This window comes from Chiloscyllium plagiosum, unplaced genomic scaffold (genome assembly GCF_037043375.1).
Source record: "Chiloscyllium plagiosum isolate Xiang-an unplaced genomic scaffold, Cpla_swu_hap1 HiC_scaffold_3, whole genome shotgun sequence".
Taxonomy (NCBI): domain Eukaryota; kingdom Metazoa; phylum Chordata; class Chondrichthyes; order Orectolobiformes; family Hemiscylliidae; genus Chiloscyllium; species Chiloscyllium plagiosum.
This window is the reverse complement of record NW_028270141.1, coordinates 109,664,030-109,685,030: the sequence shown is the minus strand read 5'-3', so window position 1 is coordinate 109,685,030 and position 21,001 is coordinate 109,664,030. Positions and strand designations below refer to the sequence as shown.

Genomic DNA, 21,001 nt, shown 5'->3' with positions numbered 1-21,001 from the left:
ATCCATATGCATGTCCAATGCTCATTTAAATACCCTTAATATCAGCGAGTCTACTACTGTTGCAGGCAGGCCATTCCAAGCCCCTACTACTCTCTGAGTAAAGTAACTTAATCAATGTTATAAATAGAGATTTTACACAATTGAGGCCCCAGAATTGATCCCTGTGGCACTCCCCTATAGGTTGACAAATAATTCATTTATCATGCCTTCATGTTTCTTGTTAATTAGCTAATCACCTTTCTGTGCTAATATGTCAAGTCCAATACCATGCAGTTTTATTTTGTGTCATAACTGTTTATATGGCATCTTATTGAATGCTTCTGGATATCCAAATACATTCCATCTATTGCATAATACTGAACAATGGGATCTGGGCATATTTGTGCACAAAAGATTTACATACAAAGTACAGCAAATAATTAGCAACTAAATTACAGAGCTGAACCACTAAGGTAATAAATCTGAATTACTGAGAAAACTGGTACAGGGTAGATAAGATTAGAGACTTGAATGCATGTCACAATGACTGAAACAGGGGGAAAAAACAGTATGCTATAACATTGGAATGGCCTTCACAACTGTGCCAGTACCAGGGTACAGTTGTGAAGGGTACTGGCACATCAAATAATTGGTACAAGTGCACAATCCTTTATCCGAAATGCTCGGGACCAGCTGGTTTTCAGAATTCAGAATTTTTCGACTTTCAAAATAAGTGACAGTTTGATGGTGAAATTTTAAAAATTCTTACCGGAGGAGCTGACTCACAGAGTAAAACCGGCCCTGAGACTAAATTGAGGCCTTCCAGTGCTGGGCCACGACCCCACGTGTCATCTGAGTGACACACATCGAGTGGGTGTGGATTTGGATTCACTGTTTGTGCACCAAACAACTTTGTTAATGAGAAAAAAAAACTTCACAAAAAAAACCTCCGAAAGCTTTTCAGATTTCAGGATTTTGGATAAAGGGTTGTCTACCTGTATGATCCAGATTGATGTAAACTGGGGTGGGGGGGGCGCACAGGGCTTAACTTGAGGAACAATTTTGAAAAATAATGAGAAGGAACAACAGAGCAGGGTTGTGATGGGGGTAATATTAACCAATTACCATAGAACTGGATAAGAAGTACAAACTAAGAGTACCACCAAATAAAGCCAAAGTAGGGAAAAAAGGTATGTAGAATAGAAGAAAATAAAAGTTTACTGCACAAGCCAGGAGTTCACATTATTAGATGTGGTATGATCTTAACAAATGATGTAAAAGATGATTGTTTGAAAGAAGAGCTGGAGAGAGTAGAGGATGACGAGAAAACGAAAGGACCAGATAAAGACTGGGGACAGTTGAACCATAATGAGAGAGGACAGAGTAAAGAAAGGAGACCAGGGCTGAGCAAACCTCATGACGTGGTCTTTAAAAATGGTAGGTAGCATATGATTCCTGGATTTCTCACCTCTATTTCAATCATGGTAATTTTGATTGGTTCGGTATAAGTGGGTAGTTTGTAACCCCACATCCAGGTGTCTCAATATTGCCAGCTGTGTTGAGGTGGGCCATTCAGGACTTCAAGCATATGTTCAAATGGAGTTATGAACTTCACAACAAGTCATAAGTATATATGTTTTAAATAGCAATTGATAGTAGGGTTTTGTTCAGACTAGGTACTTTAACTATTATCTTGTAAAAAATTGTGAAAAGGCCTTCAGATACATAAAAGTTTATTATCAACAGAAAAAAAAACTATTTTGTATTGCATAACAGTGAAGTTTAGATTTGATTTGGTGAACTGTCCCACATGCTTTAATATTTTCCTTCATGATAAGCTCAGCCATTGTTTAGTTGTTTTAAAGTTTTAACAGATGTCTGAGCTTTCGGCTGATTTCAGGGATTTACTGAATTCAGCTTTGGAGCTTTTGAACTCCTTACTAAAATTCACTTTGGAAAGCCTGGCCAAAGTTGAAACCAACAGATCCTGCTTGACACAGTTGTCAAGTCGATTGTGAGCTTAGTCGTACTGACAGATTTATGACTTGCCAACAGAATTACTATTTTTGTTTTAAACACACATATTGAAGTAACGTATTTAGATTTGACAGATTTATGAGTTTCTCAAAGACTTTTCCACATTAGTATGGGGCATTATTATTATAGAAGAATAACAATAGAAGGTTGGGAGGGGTTAGCAGGGTGAGATCAGATTAAAGGAGGGTTAAGGGCCCTCACAGCCATCTCCAGAACTGAGACCATGACTCACTGGCAGAAGCAGGCCTTTTCACATCCTATGCCTTGTCATCAGCCTGCCTCTGTTTCCAACCTGGGCCTACTGCTCGAGTCAGAAGTCTCGACTCCAGTTCATGCTCACTTCTCCACTGGCAAAATAGCATGGGAAAGCACTATCAGATCAGGAAGAGGAAGCGCGACTTCAGAAAATCCCCAAACTCCTGATTTCTGACTCTACCATGGAAATTCTGCCAAGGTATAGAATAGGAAACGGGACCGAAGAGTGACCCATTTGACTGACTTAATGTTATCCACCATCTCTGCCAAATCCCTCACTCCTTCAACTAACAGTTCAAAGTCCGTTTAAAAGTTTGCTTGAATCTTCCCCAAACATCCTCTCAGTTTGTTGATGGAATGTAAAGGGAAAAAAACAGAAAAATTAAGCATCTAAAATGAGAAACAGAGAAACTAAAAATGATCATGCAAATGCAGCAAGCAATTGGAAAATTAAATGGTATTCTGTCCTTCAATGCAATGGGATTTAAAGTAAAGAAGACTTGGTGCAATTGTATGGATTATTGGTGATACTGTGCCTGAAATATTGTGTACAGCTTTAATCTTCATATCTAAGGAAGAATAAACTCGCAATAAAAGTTTACTAGATTAATCCTTGTGATGGCAGGATTATCTTAGGAAGAGGCAGAAGAAACTAGGCCTGCATTTGAAGTTTTGAGGAATGGGAGGTGATTTCAATGAAATTTGCACAATTCTGATTAGGATTGAAAGGATAGATGTGGATAAGATATTTCCCTAGCTGGACAGTAGAATCAGAAATATGGTCTCAGGTACAGGCCGCTCAAGACCGATATAAGCCCCCAAGTTTCTTCACTTAGAGGGAGGTGAGAATTTGGAATTCTCTATCCAACAATAAGCAGTTCAGTACTTGAGAGAAAAAGGCAAAAGAGATTTTAAAAATTGATCAGTTTTGTTGCCTCATAATGAGGTGTCCTGTGACAGGAAAAGATAGAGATACAGAGATTCTTTTCAGAAAGAAAGAACCACCCAGAAGATTAGTAGAGTTCAGGTTTCTGTCAGAGAAGACAGGTCTATGGTAGAAAAAGTGCTATTAACTGAGCAGTGTCCAAACAATGAGAGCTGAAGAGCTACCATAACTGGTTTACTGTTAGTAAGATAAAGCTTGAGGAACCGACGGCTGTGGAAGTAATGTGGGAGTCCAATTTGCGTCCACATTAAAAATAAATTTAGCCATAAAATCAGTTAATTTAAAGGACTTGTGATGAGAAATTTGCTACACCATCAGGTGAATGCACAAATATTTTAAAAGAAACCAAGTGCAGCCACTAAAAAGAATTTAAATGTAGAAAGGGGGTGACCCTTTACTGAGGTTTGAGTACATGTGAGATTGTTGTTGAGGGTAAAAGGATTGAATGTTTATTTCTGATATTTGTTAATGACAACCTTTCAATTAGTACATCAAGAGTGTAAAACAGTTTGGGACTTTTTTTCCTAATGTAATTGATAATGTCTTTTACTAAAAGTACATTGGTAGCCTCCTGTGAATATAGTAACCAAATTGCAAAAAGTAAAACTTAAGAGTCTATCAAGACAGGTTTCATTCTGGGATCAGACTTGTCCAGTTTTACCATCTGCTGGGATCACAACACAACAGCCAATTTCCATCCAAGTTCTTTGTAACCATATTAAAAATAAGAACAAAAGAAATGGTCTTAGCAAAACCAAAGCAGATGTCACCTACTGGTCCTGATAGACATTTGCTCTTAAAATAAAACACAAAAAACTGTCAGTGAATAACATATAACTCTGCACAGCAGGTGTTTTCCATCTTCTATACAGAAGACATTAACAGCCTCAAAAAATTAATTTAACTACTGTCAACTCACTAATAGTGTTCAATATGCAAATGACTGAAGTAGAAATTGGTCCATAGATGCAACAGCACATTTTTCTGGAGGTGAGCCCGGAACAAGTGCAAAAGGTAAGGCTGTGACTTCCACAGCAACCTTCAGCCAGAAGTGCCAAGTGGATGATCCACCTCAGCCACATCCAGTGGTTCCAGCATTACAGACGCCAGAGTTCAGCTAATTCAATTCACTCCGCATGATATCAAGAAACTTTTGAAGACACTGGATCCTGCAAAGGCAATGGGCCCTGACAACATTCCGGCAATAGCACTGAAGACTTGTGGTCCAGAATCTGCTGCTCCCTTAGCCAAGCTCTTCCAGTACAGTTATAACACTGGCATCTATCCGACAATGTGGAAAATTGCCCAGAAATGTCCTGGACATAAAAAGCAAGACAAATCCAACCCAGCCAACTGCTGCCCAATCAATCTACTCTTGACCATCAGTAAAGTGATGGATGGTGTCATCAACCGTGCCATCAAGCTGCACCTGCTCAGCAATAACCTGCTCAGTGATGCCCAGTTTGGATTCAGTCAGGGCCACTCAGCTCCTGACCTCTTTACAGCTTTGGTTCAAACATGGAAAAAAAGAGCTAAATTCCAGGGGTGGGGTGAAAGTGACAGCCCTTGGCATCAAGGCTGAATTCGACTGAGTTTGGCATCAAGGAGTACTTGCAAAGCTGGAATCAATGGGAATCAAGGGACAAACTCTCTGTTGTTTGGAGACATACCTGACACATAGGAAGATGGTCATGGTTGTTGGGAGGTCAGTCATCTCAGCTCCAGGTCATCTCTGCAGGGATTCCTCAGGGTAGTGTCCTAGTCCAACCATCTTCAGCTGCTTCATCAATGACCTTCCCTCCATCATAAGGTCAGAAGTGGGGATGTTCACCAATGATCACCATATTCAGCACTATTCATGATTCCTCAGATACTGAAGCAGTCCAAATTCAAATACAACAAGATGGGGACAATATTCAGGCTTAGCTTGACGTGGCAAATAACATTCACGCCATACAAATGCCAAGTTATGAGCATCACCAATAAGAGACAATGTAACTATGGTCCTTTAACATTCAATGGTGTTGCCATCACTGAATCTCCATCAACATCCTGGCGGTGACCAGAAACTCAACTGGACTCACCACATAAACACAGTGGTTACAAGAGAAAGTCAGTGGCTAGGAAGACTGAGACGTGTAATTCACCGCCTGACTCCCCAAAGCCTGTCCACCATCGACAAGGCACAAGTCAAGAGTGTGATGGAAGCTCCGCACTTGCCTGGATGAGCACATCTCCAACAGCACTAAAGAAGCTTGACACCATCCAGGACAAAGCAGCTAACTTTGGCACCATATCCATAAGCATCCACTCCCTCCACCAATGATGCTCAGTAGCAGCAGTGTGTACTATCTACAAGATGCACTGCAGAAATTCACCAAACATCCTCAGACAGCACCTTCCAAATCCATGACCACTTCTAACTAGAAGGACAAGGGCAGCTGATATATGGGAACACCATCACCTTCAAATTCCCTTCCACACTACTCACCGAACTGACTTGGAAACATATTGCCATTCCTTCACAGGCACTGGGTCAATATCCTGGAATTCCCTCCCTAATGGCATTGTCAGTCAACCAATAGATGGGAGACTGCAGCAGTTCAAGAAGGCAGCTCACTACCACCTTCTCAAGGGCAACACAAGGAAGAGGCTGATTAGGCTGGGGCTATTTTCCCTGGAGCTGAGGGGTGACATTGTAGAGGTTTATAAAATCACAAGGGGCATGGATACAGTGTATAGCCAAGGTCTTTTGCCCAGGGTGAGAGAGTCCAAAACTAGAGAGCATAGGTTTAAGGTGAGAGGGGAAAGATTTAAAAGGGACCCAAGGGACGACTTTGTCTTGCAGATGGTGGTAAGTGCTTGGAATGAGCTGCCAGAGAACGAGGTGGAGGTTGGTACAATTACAACATTTAAAAGGCATCTGGATGGGTATATGAATAGGAAGAGTTTAGAGGGATATGGGCCAAATGCTGGCAAATTGGCCTAGATTAAATTAGGATATCTATGAATGAGTTGGGGTCTGTTTTCATGCTGTACAGCTCTGTGACTCTATAACGAGGGACGGACAATAAATGCTGGCCTAGCCAGTAATGTCCACATCCCACTAATCAATACATTTTAAAAACCAAAAGGGGAAGAAATAACAAAAACACTGTAACAACACATATTTATGTAGTATCTTCAACAAAATGAAACATTTAGAGGTTCATCGGAACATAAGAACAGAGGTAGCCACTCAGTACCTCAAGTCTGTTCCACCATCCAATGAGATCATGGCTAATCAATGGCCTAATTCCACATACCTGCCCGTGGCCCATTTCCCTTAGTGCTTTTTGCTTGACCAAAGGTTACCTATCTCAGATTCAAAATTCACAACTCCTCATCTCTGAATATTCCATAAAACTAATTGCATTATCTTCAGCAACAAAATAAAAATTAAACTATTGAACCATTCACCTGAAACCAAGCACCATTCTATAGTTTCTAGAAAAATGTTACCAAAACAGCTTAAATTATCTAGAGTCAGAACACTATTAAAACATATATTTTTTTAAATTAAGGTTTTTTTTTAAATTATGAGATTAGGATCTGAGGACACAGTCTTAGAGTAAAAGGAAGACCCTTTAGAATGGAAATGAGGAGAAACTTCTTCAGCCCGAGAATGGTGGCACTTACCAGCACTGAAAGAAGAACAGATCATTTGAACCCCTGGCCTTGGTCGCTCAGTAAATTTAATTGGCCGATGGCTGTATTAAAAACATAATGATAATAAAAATTTAGAATAATTGCGTTCTTACCAACTTACCTAATACATAACTCTAATAAGTAACACATTTTCCATTTACTTTGAAAATCATTACCCTCTTCCTCAACCTGATGTTTAATATTATTCAATGTAAAATTTGGCAATGGGAACAATAACTAACTATTGCGTTATTATCAAAACAGACTGTAGGTAATTTTGAGAACTTTGTTATAGAGTTATAGAGTCAGAGAGACGTACAGCATGGAAACACACCCTTTGGTCCAACCTGTCCGTGCCGACCAGATATCCCAACCCAATCTATTCCCACCTGCCAGCACCCAGCCCATATCCCTCCAAACCCTTCCTATTCATATACCCATCCAAATGCCTCTTAAATGTTGCAATTGTATCAGCCTCCACCACAACCTCTAGCAGCTCATTCCATACACATACCACCCTCTGCGTGAAAATGTTGCCCTTTAGTCTCTTTTATATCTTTCCCCTCTCACCCCAAACCTATGCCCTCTAGTTCTGGACTCCCCGACACCAGGGAAAAGACTTTGTCTATTTACCCTATTCATGCCCCTCATAATTTTGTAAACCTCTATAAGGTCACCCCTCAGTCTCCAATGCTCCAGGGAAAACAGCCCCAGCCTGTTCAGCCTCTCCCTATAGCTCAAATCCTCCAACCCTGGCAACATCCTTGTAAATCTTTTCTGAACCCATTCAAGTTTCACAACATCTTTCCAATAGGAAGGAGACCAGAACTGCATGCAATATTCCAACAGTGGCCTAAGCAATGTCCTGTACAGCCGCAACATGATCTCCCAACTCCTGTACTCAATACTCTGACCAATCAAGGAAAGCATACCAAACGCCTTCTTCACTATCCTATCTACCTGCAACTCCACTTTCAAGGAGCTATGAACCTGCACTCCAAGGTCTCTTTGTTCAGCAACATTCCCTAGGACCTTACCATTATGTGTATAAGTCCTGCTAAGATTTGCTTTCCCAAAATGCAGCACCTCACATTTATCTATATTAAACTCCATTTGCCACTTCCCAGTCCATTGGCCCCTCTGGTCCAGATCCTGTTGTAATCTGAGGTAACCCTCTTCACTGTCCACTACACCTCCAATTTTGGTGTCATCTGCAAACTTACTAACTGTACCTCTTACGCTCGCATCCTGTCTGATTAGCAATGCAGAGTGATGCCAACATTGTGGGTTCAATTTCCAGGTTACCATTTCTTCTCAACCTCACCCCTCAGGTGTGGGGTGACCCTGAGCTTATACCACCACCAGTCAGTCAGATTTCTGAATACTTGGAATTGCATGGCAAAATTGGGCAAAGTCAGCATGGGTTCATCAAGGGGAGGCCATGCCTGATAAATCTGCTAGAATATTTTGAGGAGGTAATGAGAAGATTAGACCATGGAGAGTCAATGGATGTTATCTATCTGGACTTCCAGAAGGCCTTTGATAAGGTGCCACACTGGAGACTGCTGAGTAAGATAAGGGACCACAGTGTCCGAGGCAAAGTTCTAGCACGGATAAAAGATTGGCTGTATGGGAAAAAGCAGAGAGTGGGGATAAAAGGATCCTTCTCAGGATGTAAGCAAAAGACTAGTGGTGTTCGACAAGGGTGAGTGTTGGGACCACAAATTACCACTTGATACATTAACAATCTAGATGAAGGAACTGAGGGCATTATGGCTTTGTTTGCAAATGATACAAACTAGGTGGAGGGGCAGACAGTATTGAGGAGGTATGGAGAATGCAGAAAGATTTAGACGGGGAGGAAGTGCACAAAGAAGTGGCAATATTGGTACAGTAGAGGTATACAATGTGGGAAAGTGTTAATTCGTGCACTTTGTTTGGAACAATAGGGGCATGGACTATTTATTAAAATGGGAGAAAATTCAGAAATCTGAAGTGCAAAGGGACTTGGGAGTCCTAGTCCAGGTTTGTCTTAAGGTTAACTTGCAGGTTGAGTCGATAGTTAGGAAGGCAAATACAATGTTGTCATTTGTCTCGAGAGGACTGGAATATAAAAGCAGGGATGTACTTCTGAGGCTTTAAAAGGTTCTGGTCAGACCACATTTAGAGTATTGTGAGCAATTTTGGGCACCATACCTCAGGAAGGATATACTGGCCTGAGAGGGGGTCCAGAGCAGGTTTATGAGAATGATCCCAGGAATAAAAGACTCAACATTTGAGAAACGTTTGAGGACTCAGTTTCCTCAATGGGGTTTAGAAGGATGAGGGGGATCTGATTCAAACTTATAGAATACTGAATGGCCTGGACAGAGTGGATGTTGGAAAGATGTTTCCATTGGCAGGAGAGACTCAGACGTGAGGGTACAGCCTGAGAGTAAAGGGAAGACCCTTCAGAACGGAGAAAAAGAGAAACTTCTTTCACCAGAGAGTGGTGAATCTCTGGAATTCATTGCCACAGAAGGTTGTGAGGGCCAGGTCATTGAGTGTGTTTAAAACAGAGATAGATAAGGTCTTGATTGCCAAAAGGATCAAAAGTTACAGGAGGAAGCAGGAAAATGGGGTTGAGAAAATTATCAGCCATAACTGAATGGCGAAGCAGACTGAATGAGCTGAATGGCCTAATTTCTGCTGCTGTCTTATGGTCTCTAATGAGAGAGCAGCCTATTGTCAAGTAGGACTATGATGACTATAATATCATTATATTGTACAACAAACTTCATTGCTTTACTAATGGGTGACACTAATTTGCACCAAGAGAGTAAATGAGCAAATGGAAACACAACTTTAAATGTCAGACAGTACACACACACACACACACACACACACACACACACACACACACACACACACACACACACACACACACACACACACACACACACATATAAACAGAGAAGAACACACAGTCTGTTTGGAAATCATACTCCAAATTGATTTACAACAGAAGCAAAGACAAATGGCAGCATGGTCCCTGCGCTAGGTTTGATACCCATTCGACAGCTACACAATTGATAAAGAGCTAGGTCCATGAATCACTCTCTTTGCATCATTACATTAATTTGCTTCACATCACAGCAATGATGCACTGAGCTAACTAAGCACATTTAATGATTTAGAGCAGGAGGCAGTTAATTCAATGTCATATTGAATAACCCAAGGAAAAATAGCAAGTATTTAGTTGACAAGTTAATCAAATTTATGCAAACTGTATACTGTTGTAGCAGTGCTTTCCTAAAACGTAACAGATTTTTGGGACACTGACTCACATTATGAAATTCTGAAAAAGACAGTAACATTGGAATTTGGATAGTCAGCTCCATGAGTAAGCAAACATTCAGAGGCATTCAAATGTAAATCAACAAATAGATGGGTGCCACTATTCTCTATGCAAAGATTATAAACATGGTCAACAGTGGTTTGAACAGGTAATTAATAAAAAGACCAATTTCTTTAGGCATCTCATCAGCTTATTAGCAGATATGGCTTTAAAGACTTGGATTTTTGTAACAGATAAATTTAAAAATTAAAACCTAGAAACATGGCATTCCAACCAGAACTCTATCAACAAACTTGGATCCCATTTACCACCCTCGAGAAAAAGAACAGGAAATGACATCACTATAGTAAATTACATCACCAACCCATGGAAATCCATACATATAAATAGAAAGCAGGAAACACCAGCAGTGCTTCGTCCGGTGGCTCACTGAAGGTGTTACCTGGTATGGTGATGAAACGTCGGAAAATGAACCTTCCAGCCTCGAGCAAACCTACATTCAAAACCTCAACCTGAGCAACAAATCTTCTCAAAACTCTCTAACTAAAGATCAAATAATCTGTTTCAATTAAACATGTGAAAATTGACCATCCATAATTTCTATATATTTGTCGATCAAAACTGTCACATTTGATGGGGCAGAGATAACTAACCAAACTTTCTTAATTGGACTGTAAAATTCGAACAAAAAGGTGAGTTTTCAGTGACATTTAGAATACCGAAGGTTGTTCAATAAACCTCTCTCAGTGCCAAGTTAGACAAAGGCAGTCAGCCCCAAACAGCCAATTAGGGCAGAGAATACTTTAGACAAAACAGAAATCAACCAAATCAAATATTCAAAAGGAGTGCCAGAAAATACAGTCAAAGAAGTCACAAAATGGTAAGGAGAATCAATTCAGGCCAGAAAGGGAAAACATATAGAGATTTAAGAGTTGAATCGTAAATTTCAGTATTCAAGCAATATGTGTTTACTGGTAAACTGAACTAACGTCAACAGATGAAGAATAAATCCACAAGGATTACTATTAGGATTGTGGCATATTATCACATTTTGAGAAAGAAAATGATGTATTTTGAAACTGAGATCAGTTGCACAGGAAGAAGGAATGCAGCAGGTAATTCAGGTACATCCAAATCACATGCAATATTGAACCATAAACTCATTAAAATCTATAACATCTTAACTACTGATGAGATATTGCAATGTGTCAAATTACACCCATATCTTAAATATTTTTACTATACTTATAATGTTAGTGTTTATAAACTAATGTTGTAGAAACTAATGTTGAACTAAGTGTCTACCATAATTTCAATACATTACAGCAATGCTTGTTGTACAAATTTAGATGTTGATTAATTAGTATAGTGACTAACTCTCTTCAAACAGGTTTTATCTATGTTGACAGTCTCAGAACCCACCAATGGATATTAAAAATTTCAAACCAGCCAAACTCTTATTTCATAGATCTTTGACAAACTAGGAAAACTTCTAATCTGGTCTGTATTCATGAATTAGGAATGGTGGCTTTGAGCCCTCTTGAACAATTGCAGTCTTTGAGACTCAGGTACACCCACAGTGCTGCTGGAAGTGAGTCCAGGATTTTGACCCAGTGACAGTAAAGGAACAGTGCTATTGTTACAAGTTAGGATGATGAGTGGCTTGGAGGTGAGCTTGAAAGCCTTTGCCCTTCTAAATGGTGCAGGTCATGGTTTTGGAAGCAGCTGTTGAAGGAACCTTAGCGAGTTATTGCAGTGCATCCCACAGACGGTACACACTGCTGCCACTATGAAAGGAGAGAATGTTGACGGTGGTGCATGAGGTACTAATCAAGCAAGCTGCACTGTTCTGGATCGTGGAGGGGTATTTCAGCACACTCTTCTCTTATGCTTTATATATGGTTGTCAGACTTTAGGGAGTGAGTTACTCAGCACAGCATTTCCAGCCTGTTCTTGTAGCCACAGTACTTGCATGGTTCATCCAGTTCAGTCTCTGATCAAAGGTAACCTCCAGTGTTTTGATAGCAAAGATTTAGCAATGGTAATGCCATTTATATTTAACATTACTTTAAATTATTGATTTTATTCTCCCATTTAAGATGGAGATGAGAAGGATTTTTCCTCTCAAAAGATCGCAAGACATTGGAAATCTCTCTCTTAAACAATAGTGGAGGCAGGGTCATAGAATACATTTCAGACAAATGTACATAGATTCTCAACTATCAAGGGAGCAAAGGTTATCATGCACAGTCAGGAATGTAGACCTGAGACCACAATCAAATTAGCCATGTTCCTTTGAAGGGCAAAGGAGGCTAGAGACTGCTCACCTCCAAGCCACTCATCATCCTAATTTGTAACAATATCACTGTTCCTTCACTCTCACGGAGTCAAAATCCTGGATTCACTTCCAGCAGCACTATGGGTGTAGCTAATTCCCAAAGACTGCAATTTTTCAAGAAGGCTCAAAGCCACCATTCCTACAGGCTAGAATAATCTTATCTTGTTACCAATTCATATTTTTACATACATATTGCATGTAGAATGTCATGGGGAGATGATTAAAGTCACTCTTGTTGGAGAGTAATGACATATACGTAGTGCAAGCAGTAAGGTGGACTGGATGTCTTCAGGAACAAAGGGACAGGATGCTGGAATGGCAGCAGCTTCCATTTAAAGAAGTGTGAAATGAGGCATGAAACCATAGAGAATATACTCAAGCAAATGACACTAAAGGGTGAGGAGGAACAGAGACTTGGAGGTGCAAGCCAATAAAAGCCTTCAAAGTAAATGCAATGTAAAAGAGGAACATTGAATTGGTTTTACAAAAAGTAGGATATACATCAGCATCAGGATTAGAATTTTTTCCACCAAACATTAGTCACAGTTGTACTACTGTGTGCAAGTCTGGCCACCCTATTGCAGAAGGGACATTAAAACCAGAAAAGTACACAGTATAAACTCTTCAAGGATAAGAAACTATGACAAAAATTTTAAAAATAAATTATTTCTACTGGTACAGAGAAGGCCAAGCAGAGATTAAATCAAGGTTTTTAAATTTATTACGTGTGAAAGGAAAATTTTTTTTTAAACAGTTGGACAATTGTAATGAACAGGTTAAGCATGGGAAAAAGAAGGGGAGGTTAGATTCATTTAGATGGTTGTAGCACAGATATAGTGAACTAAGCAGCATCCTTCTGAGATGTAAACCCTTAGGAAACTACTCAAGGATACTTTAATTCAAATAAAGATACCTTAGAGACTTGGGAATTGACTTGGTTGAGAATGGAAATGCTTTCCTTTCCTGCTCATTTAACAAGGTTTTGCTATCCTTGACTTTCTTTTTCCAGAGAGGTTGTGAAAGCAACAATTCAGAAAAGTCTGGCTTTGGATGGGATTTAGGGCCAATTTGATTTTTTCTAACAGATACTGCCTCAGGAAAAAGGCTTTCAAGTTTTTATAAAAACCACTTGTACAACGCAAAGGGTGTGGCCAGTTCTCCCAGTTCAGCTTTTCTCTGGTTTTGGCAAATTCTGGCTGTTCACAGAAAGCAGTCAGGCAGTTTTGAGGCTGCTGATCCAAGAAACAGCTACATAGAAGAGGGTGTTCCATGCTGCCACCTCTCTCTCTGATATCTCTCCTATAAGACCCCATCTTTGATTTTACCTTTTGTGCCATGGGGATTTATGGGGATTGTTACAGGTATTTGGAACAGCATCATTACGTTGGGATGATCTGTTGGGTTTTCGGATAGGTTAAGTTATTTTGTATTCTGTTCTCTTTTGTTTGTGTTTCATTCAGTAATCTTGTAAATAAATTCTATTTTGTTTCAAACTAAGTGGTTTGACCAGCTGCATCCCTCCTGGAATATCTGCGATACTCCTGGTTGAAACAACTAGCAAAGTTAGGATCTGGGCTACCTTCTTGAAATGTTTTGAAGGGGTCTAGCCTGGTCCATAACAAAATTTTCTTTCCAAGTGCAGATGCTCATCATTTTGGTCTTTACAAAATGTGCAGACTTGAGTTATCTTTTTGACTGATTTGCAATATTTTAACTCAAATTTAATCAGAAATTCATGAGTCTACTTGAAATTTATCCCTATACCACTAACCATTTTAACATTAATATTTCATACCATTAACTTCCATCTGTGAAGTATTATCAGTGTCATTGTGAGAATGTAATGGGACAAGAATATCAGCAAACAACAGACTTAGAATGATGACACACCATTCATGAGAACAAAAGCTCTATATCAGAGTTGGAATCTCACTCAGCTGCCTTTGAATTTGTATTATGGGATGTACTTGTGGTGGAAGGTAGGCATTTCTCATTCATTTTCTTTTTGGAAGCACCACTCTGTACATTAACAATTTCCATTTACATGTACATCCATTCTTTGGGAGAAATAGTGCATTCAAGCAGCTTGAAAAAATGACAAGAACATGATGAAGAGCTGCTAATTTGTACCCCTGTGTGAATGCGTAGTCCTTTATGAAAAGGTAACCAAATAAACAAACATTTGCATAATTATCACCCTCAGAAAGGAAATCAAATTGTGTTTTCCTCTTTATGAATAAGGACAGGATGTACTTTTGTTCAAAGTATTCCCTCTATAACAGAGTAAAATAATACTCATTCAACAGCCCTTTGACTTTATTTTTGAATTTTATTGCAAATTACCCAGTATGTATGATTTCCTAGGCTCAGCCACCTCCAAAGTAGACTACAAATCCATTCAAAGGGATATTAATTGCTGCCCACCAGTCCCACTAGTTTTTTTTTTAAGGAAGGAGGTATAGTAGCATAATAATTCCGACCCTGGATAACACTCCCAAAAGCCTTCACTAATGGTTCAAAGATTAAAATTTCAAATCGCAGCATGTCACTGACGAACTAAAATCTGAAATAAAATACTATCTGATTGTTGTAAAATTCTCTGATTCATTAATGTCCTTTAAGGGAAGGAAAATGTGCCATTCCTAACTTGACTCCAGACCCGCAGCAATGTGGTTACCTCTTAATTGTGCTATGAAATAGGGTAAAAACAATGACTGCAGATGCTGGAAACCAGATTCTGGATTAGTGGTGCTGGAAGAGCACAGCAGTTCAGGCAGCATCCAAGGAGCTTCGAAATCGACGTTTCAGGCAAAAGCCCTTCATCAGGAATAAAGGCAGTGAGCCTGAAGCGAGGAGAGATAAGGAGGGTGGGGGTGGAGAGAAAGTAGCATAGAGTACAATGGGTGAGTGGGGGAGGGGATGAAGGTGATAGGCCAGGGAGGAGAGGGTGGAGTGGGTAGGTGGAAAAGGAGATAGGCAGGTAGGACAAGTCCAGACAAGTCATGGGGACAGTGCTGAGCTGGAAGTTTGGAACTAGGGTGAGGTGGGGGAAGGGGAAATGAGGAAACTGTTGAAGTCCACATTGATGCCCTGGGGTTGAAGTGTTCCGAGGCAGAAGATAAAGCATTCTTCCTCCAGTTGTCTGGTGGTGAGGGAGCGGCGGTGAAGGAGACCCAGGACCTCCATGTCCTCGGCAGAGTGGGACGGGGAGTTGAAATGTTGGGCCACAGGGCGGTGTGGTTGATTGGTGTGGGTGTCCTGGAGATGTTCCCTAAAGCGCTCTGCTAGGAGGCGTCCAGTCTTCCCAATGTAGAGGAGACCGCATCAGGAGCAACGATACAATAAATGATATTAGTGGATGTGCAAGTAAAACTTTGATGGATGTGGAAGGCTCCTTTAGGGCCGTGGATTGAGGTGAGGGAGGAGGTGTGAGCGCAGGTTTTACAGTTCCTGCGGTGGCAGGGGAAAGTGCCAGGTTGGGAGAGTGGGTTGTAGGGGGGGCGTGGACCTGACCAGGTAGTCACGGAGGGAATGGTCTTTGCGGAAGACGGAAAGGGGTGGGAAGGGAAATATATTCCTGGTGGTGGGGTCTGTTTGGTGGTGGCGGAAATGTCAGCGGATGATTTGGTTTATGCGAAGGTTGGTGGGGTGGAAGGTGAGCACCAGGGGCGTTCTGTCCTTGTTACGGTTGGAGGGGTGTGGTCTGAGGGCGAAAGTGCGGGATGTAGACGAGATGCGTTGGAGGACATCTTTAACCACGTGGGAAGGGAAATTGCGGTCTCTAAAGAAGGAGGCCATCTGGTGTTTTCTGTGGTGGAACTGGTCCTCCTGGGAGCAGACCCGGCAAAGGCGGAGGAATTAGGAATACGGGATGGCACTTTTGCAAGAGGTAGGGTGGGAAGAGGTGTAATCCAGGTAGCTGTGGGAGTCGGTGGGTTTGTAAAAAAATGTCAGTATCAAGTCAGTCGTCATTAATGGAGATGGAGAGGTCCAGGAAGGGGAGGGACGTGTCAGAAATGGTCCAGGTAAATTTAAGGTCAGGGTGGAATGTATTGGTGAAGTTGATGAATTGCTCAACCTCCTCGCGGGAGCACAAGGTGGCGCCAATGCAGTCATCAATGTTGCGGAGGAAGAGGTGGGGAGTGGTGCCGGTGTAATTACGGAAGATCAACTGCTCTACGTAGCCAACAAAGAGACAGGCATAGCTGGGGCCCATACGTGTGCCCATGGCTACCCCTTTGGTCTGGAGGAAGTGGGAGGATTCAAAAGGAGAAATTGTTAAGGGTGAGGACCAGTTCGGCCAAACATGTTTTCAAGAGGTCAGCTCATCAGTACCTTTCCAAGGGGCATTTAAGCATTGTCAATAAAAGTCTGAACTTACCAATGACACACACAATCTTTGAACAAGTGAAAAATATTGAAATTGAATTTCTCAAATGAAAAGGCATCCTGTGTTTTTTTTAATGAAATTGCTCAATTCACATCAGGATAGTTCAATAATTATTACAACAAAAACAGCTTTAAAATAATGCATGAAATCAATTTCATTAAGTTCGGCAGAACTCAAGACACTGAATAAATTAAATTCCAAAATATTTAATAACAATCAAGCACATAACATAATTTGCCTTAAAAGTATAGCTCATTAACTTACCTAAATTTGTACATGCCAGCATCCCACTGCCAGAAGCAAACTGTACCATCTGCCCCTGTGGAAGACAGGAACCTCAAAGATCCAGTGCACATTGGTGAAAACTGAAAATTAACAACATTAAAATGTTAGTACTGGGTAACATACTAAAGCACATTCTATTGTCAAAATATGCTATGAGCATCAACAGAAACAGGTGATTATGTGGACCAGCTAATAAGGCAGCTTAGTTTCTGACTAGCTGCCCAACAATGATTCAGCTGCAGTCATTTTCAGGCACTTACAGCTTACAATATTTTGACTAATAATACAACTAATGATTGAGGATGCAGGGAGGAAGTGTTGTGACCAGCGATGGTGTGAATAAATAAATCATTTCACACTACACTAAATTGAGAGTTCAGGACAGTCCAAATTAACTGTGAAGATTACAGTGGAACACCACAAATGGCCCAGTATTAAGCTTGGAAGGATTTTAAAAGAAAACTCAGCCAGATCCAACTTCCCACCCAATGAATCCACTCTTAAACATCGGCAAAGTCATGGAAGGGGTTATCAATGTGCTATCAAATGGCACCTGCAATAAAATAACCTTCTCACTGACACTCAGTTTCTATCACTCGGCTACTAAATCTCATTATAGCCTTGGTTCAAGCATGGCCAAGTGTTGAACTGAGGTGAGGTGAGAGTGACTGCCCTTGACATTAAGGCAACATGTGGCAGTAGGGTATCAAGAACCCTCAGCAAAGCTAGGCTGCACTGTGGAAACTTCACTACTTGTAGTCACACCTAGCACAAACAGCAATGTTTGTACCTGTTGGAAGTCAACCATCTCAATTCTATGACATCACTGCAGGAGGTCCTCAGGCCAAACCATCTTTAAGTTCTTTCCTAATGATCTCCAACAGATGTCAGAAGTGAGATGTTCACTGAAGACTGAACAGCCTTCACAAATTCATGACTCCTCAGATACTGAAGCTTGGGCTAATATGTGGCAAGGAACATTCGAGCCTCAAAAATGCCAAGCAATAATCATGTACAAAAAGTGAGAATCTAACCATCAGCCCCTGACAATCAAAGGCGTTGCCACCTTTGAATCTCCTAATATCAGCATTCTGGGGTTACCTTTGACCTGAAACAGAGCTAGACCAGCATATAAATACTGTGGTTACAAGAGCAGATCAGAGGCTAGAAATTTAATGGTAAGTAACACACTTCCATCTCCCCTGCCTGTTCAATATCTATAAGGCACGTCACCAGTGTGATAGAATACTCCCATTTGCCTGGGTGAGTGCTGTTCCAACTAAACACAAGAAGCTTGTCACCATCCAGGACAAAGCATCACTTGACTGGCACCACATCCACCACCTGTACATTTACTCTCTTCACCAGTGAAACACAGTGGCTGCAGTGTGTTCCATCTGAGGTGCACTGCTGCAACTCACCAAGTTCCTCCGACAGCACCTTCCAAACCACCTCAAAGGATAAGGAAAGTAGATACATGGAAACATCACTATTCGCATACTTGTGATACCAAGAAACATCCGGATAAGGGGAGGTGAGGGCCAACACAATACAGTAGTAGAAGTATTCCAAAGCAGAATAAAGTTAATTTGAGGGACGTTAAAACATGGCAGCACAGCTCAGTAAAGTGGAACTTTTGGACTGTGGGATGTCATGGACTCTATAAATATCCTGACGACCACAAGTGCAAGGAGTGTTGCCAGCTGGTCCTGGATAGTCTGACCCACCATGAAGGAGTCTGCAATCAGTGAATACAACATTCTAAAATCTTCATCCATGAAGAAATGCCAGGCTGGATTTGGCAGTGTCAACTACATCAGTATTCAAAACGAAATACAGCTTGAAGAACAGGATGTCATCAGAGAACTCCTATACTAACTCTGTCTCTTTTTGACTGCCTGGTGGTCACACATTCGCACACTCCATGCGTTTTAAGTTGTGAGACAACCACATCTATAAATATGTTACTCACTTATGTCTCAGCTTCTCACAGGTGCATAAATGGTTATCCAGAATAGAGTGCCAAGCAATGACCATTTCTAACGAGAGAGAATCTAACCATCACCACATGACATTGAATGGCATTATCATTACTGAACTTACTACTATCAACAGCCGAGGATTGCCATTAACCAGAAACTGATCTGGACTAACCATAGAAATACTGTGGCTATGAAAGCAAGTCCGAGACTTGGCATCCTGTATCAGGTGGCTCACCTCTGAAATACCCAAAGCTTGTCCATAAATAATAAATACAAGAATAATTAGGAGGAACCATTGCCAGGCACTGAAACATTAGTAATCATTTCCAACAGCAGATAAGAATAGTTATGTTGTCCTTTTCCAGAAGACCTTAAAATGTAGGAACAGAATTGATCCATTCGGCCCATCAAATTTGCTCTGCTATTCAATCATGACTGATGTTTCTCAACCCAGTCTCCTGCTCTCTTCCTGGATACCTTAGCAATCAATAACCTATCTCGGTCTTAAATGCACTCAATGACTTGGCCTCCACAGCCATCTGGTGCAATGAGTTCCACAGATTAAACACCCTCTGGCTGAAGAAGTTCCTCCTCATCTTAGTTCTAAACGTTTGGTCCTTCACTCTTGATGCTGTGACCTCAAGTTCTAGTCTCTCCCACGACTAGAAAAATCTTACAGACACTGCTTTGAATTAAATAGCAGATTTCAGACTATTGCTTCTGATCCTTCTCTAAAATGGTTCTGTTTTTAATGCAGCCATTTGCTGTAATCTAGAATGTACTTGCTGAGTGGTGGAAACAGATTCAATAGTAACATTTGAAAGTGAACTGTCTGACTCTGAGAAAATGTAGAATAGCATGAGAGGACCTAATCTCTTCCTTCCTTACTGTATCATTCTATTAATATTTATTAATTTTAAAATCTAATAATACCTGGAGCAAGTGAAATATCCATTACTGATTTAATTAGGCATTCACAGTTTTACTGTGCATTTAGACATACATAAGATTAATTAAATACTCAATTTAAGTGCAAAATAAAACAAAACAGACAACATAGAACAGGACAGCACAGGAATAGGCCCGAGAGCCCACAAAGTTGTGTCAAACATGACACCAAATGAAACGAATCCTTTCTGCCTGCCTTTGGTCCATATCCCTCCATTCCTCACATATGCATGTGCTTAACTAAAAGTCCTTTAAACGCCGCTATCTTATCTGCCTCCACCACTAACCCTTGTAGCGTGTTCCAGACTCCTACCACTCTGTGTAAAGAAAACTTGTCCCTCATACCACCTTTGAATTTTGCCCTCTCACCTTAAATGCATGCCCCATTGTCTTAGACATTTCAGAGATTATGACTGTCAACCCTATCTATGCTTCTCATAATTTTATAGACTTCTATCAAGTATCCCTTCAGCCTCCGCCGCTCCAGAAAAAACAACCCAAGTTTTTTCTGGGCTCTCCTTATAGCTCATACCCGCAACATCCTAGTAAACCTCTTCTGCATCCTCTCGAAAGCCTTCACATCCTGCCTGTCGTGTGGTAACCAGAACTGAACGCAACACTCTTAAGCGTGGCCGAACCAAAGTCTTATAAAGCTGTAACTTGACATCCTGACTTTTATACTCAATTTCCCAACCAATAAAGGAAAGTCTGCAAGCATTCTTTACCACCCTATCGATTTGTGTGGCCACATTCGGGGAGCTATGGACTTGAACCCCATAATCCCTCTGTACATCAATGCTGTTCAGGTCCTGCCTTT

At 40.8% G+C, this 21,001-nt stretch overlaps 1 protein-coding gene across 2 annotated transcripts in view; it reads right to left on the bottom strand.

Annotated features, from left to right (window-relative positions):
- Positions 1-21,001, bottom strand: part of phip (PHIP subunit of CUL4-Ring ligase complex) — a 200,247-nt gene that overhangs the window by 98,491 nt on the left and 80,755 nt on the right. For both annotated transcript variants that reach the window (XM_087982461.1, XM_087982466.1), the window contains exons 9-10: positions 17,234-17,334; positions 6,896-6,966 (exon numbers count right to left, since the gene is read on the bottom strand). In XM_087982461.1, the coding sequence (XP_087838587.1) occupies positions 6,896-6,966; positions 17,234-17,334 (172 nt within the window). The remainder of the gene's footprint in view (positions 1-6,895; positions 6,967-17,233; positions 17,335-21,001) is intronic.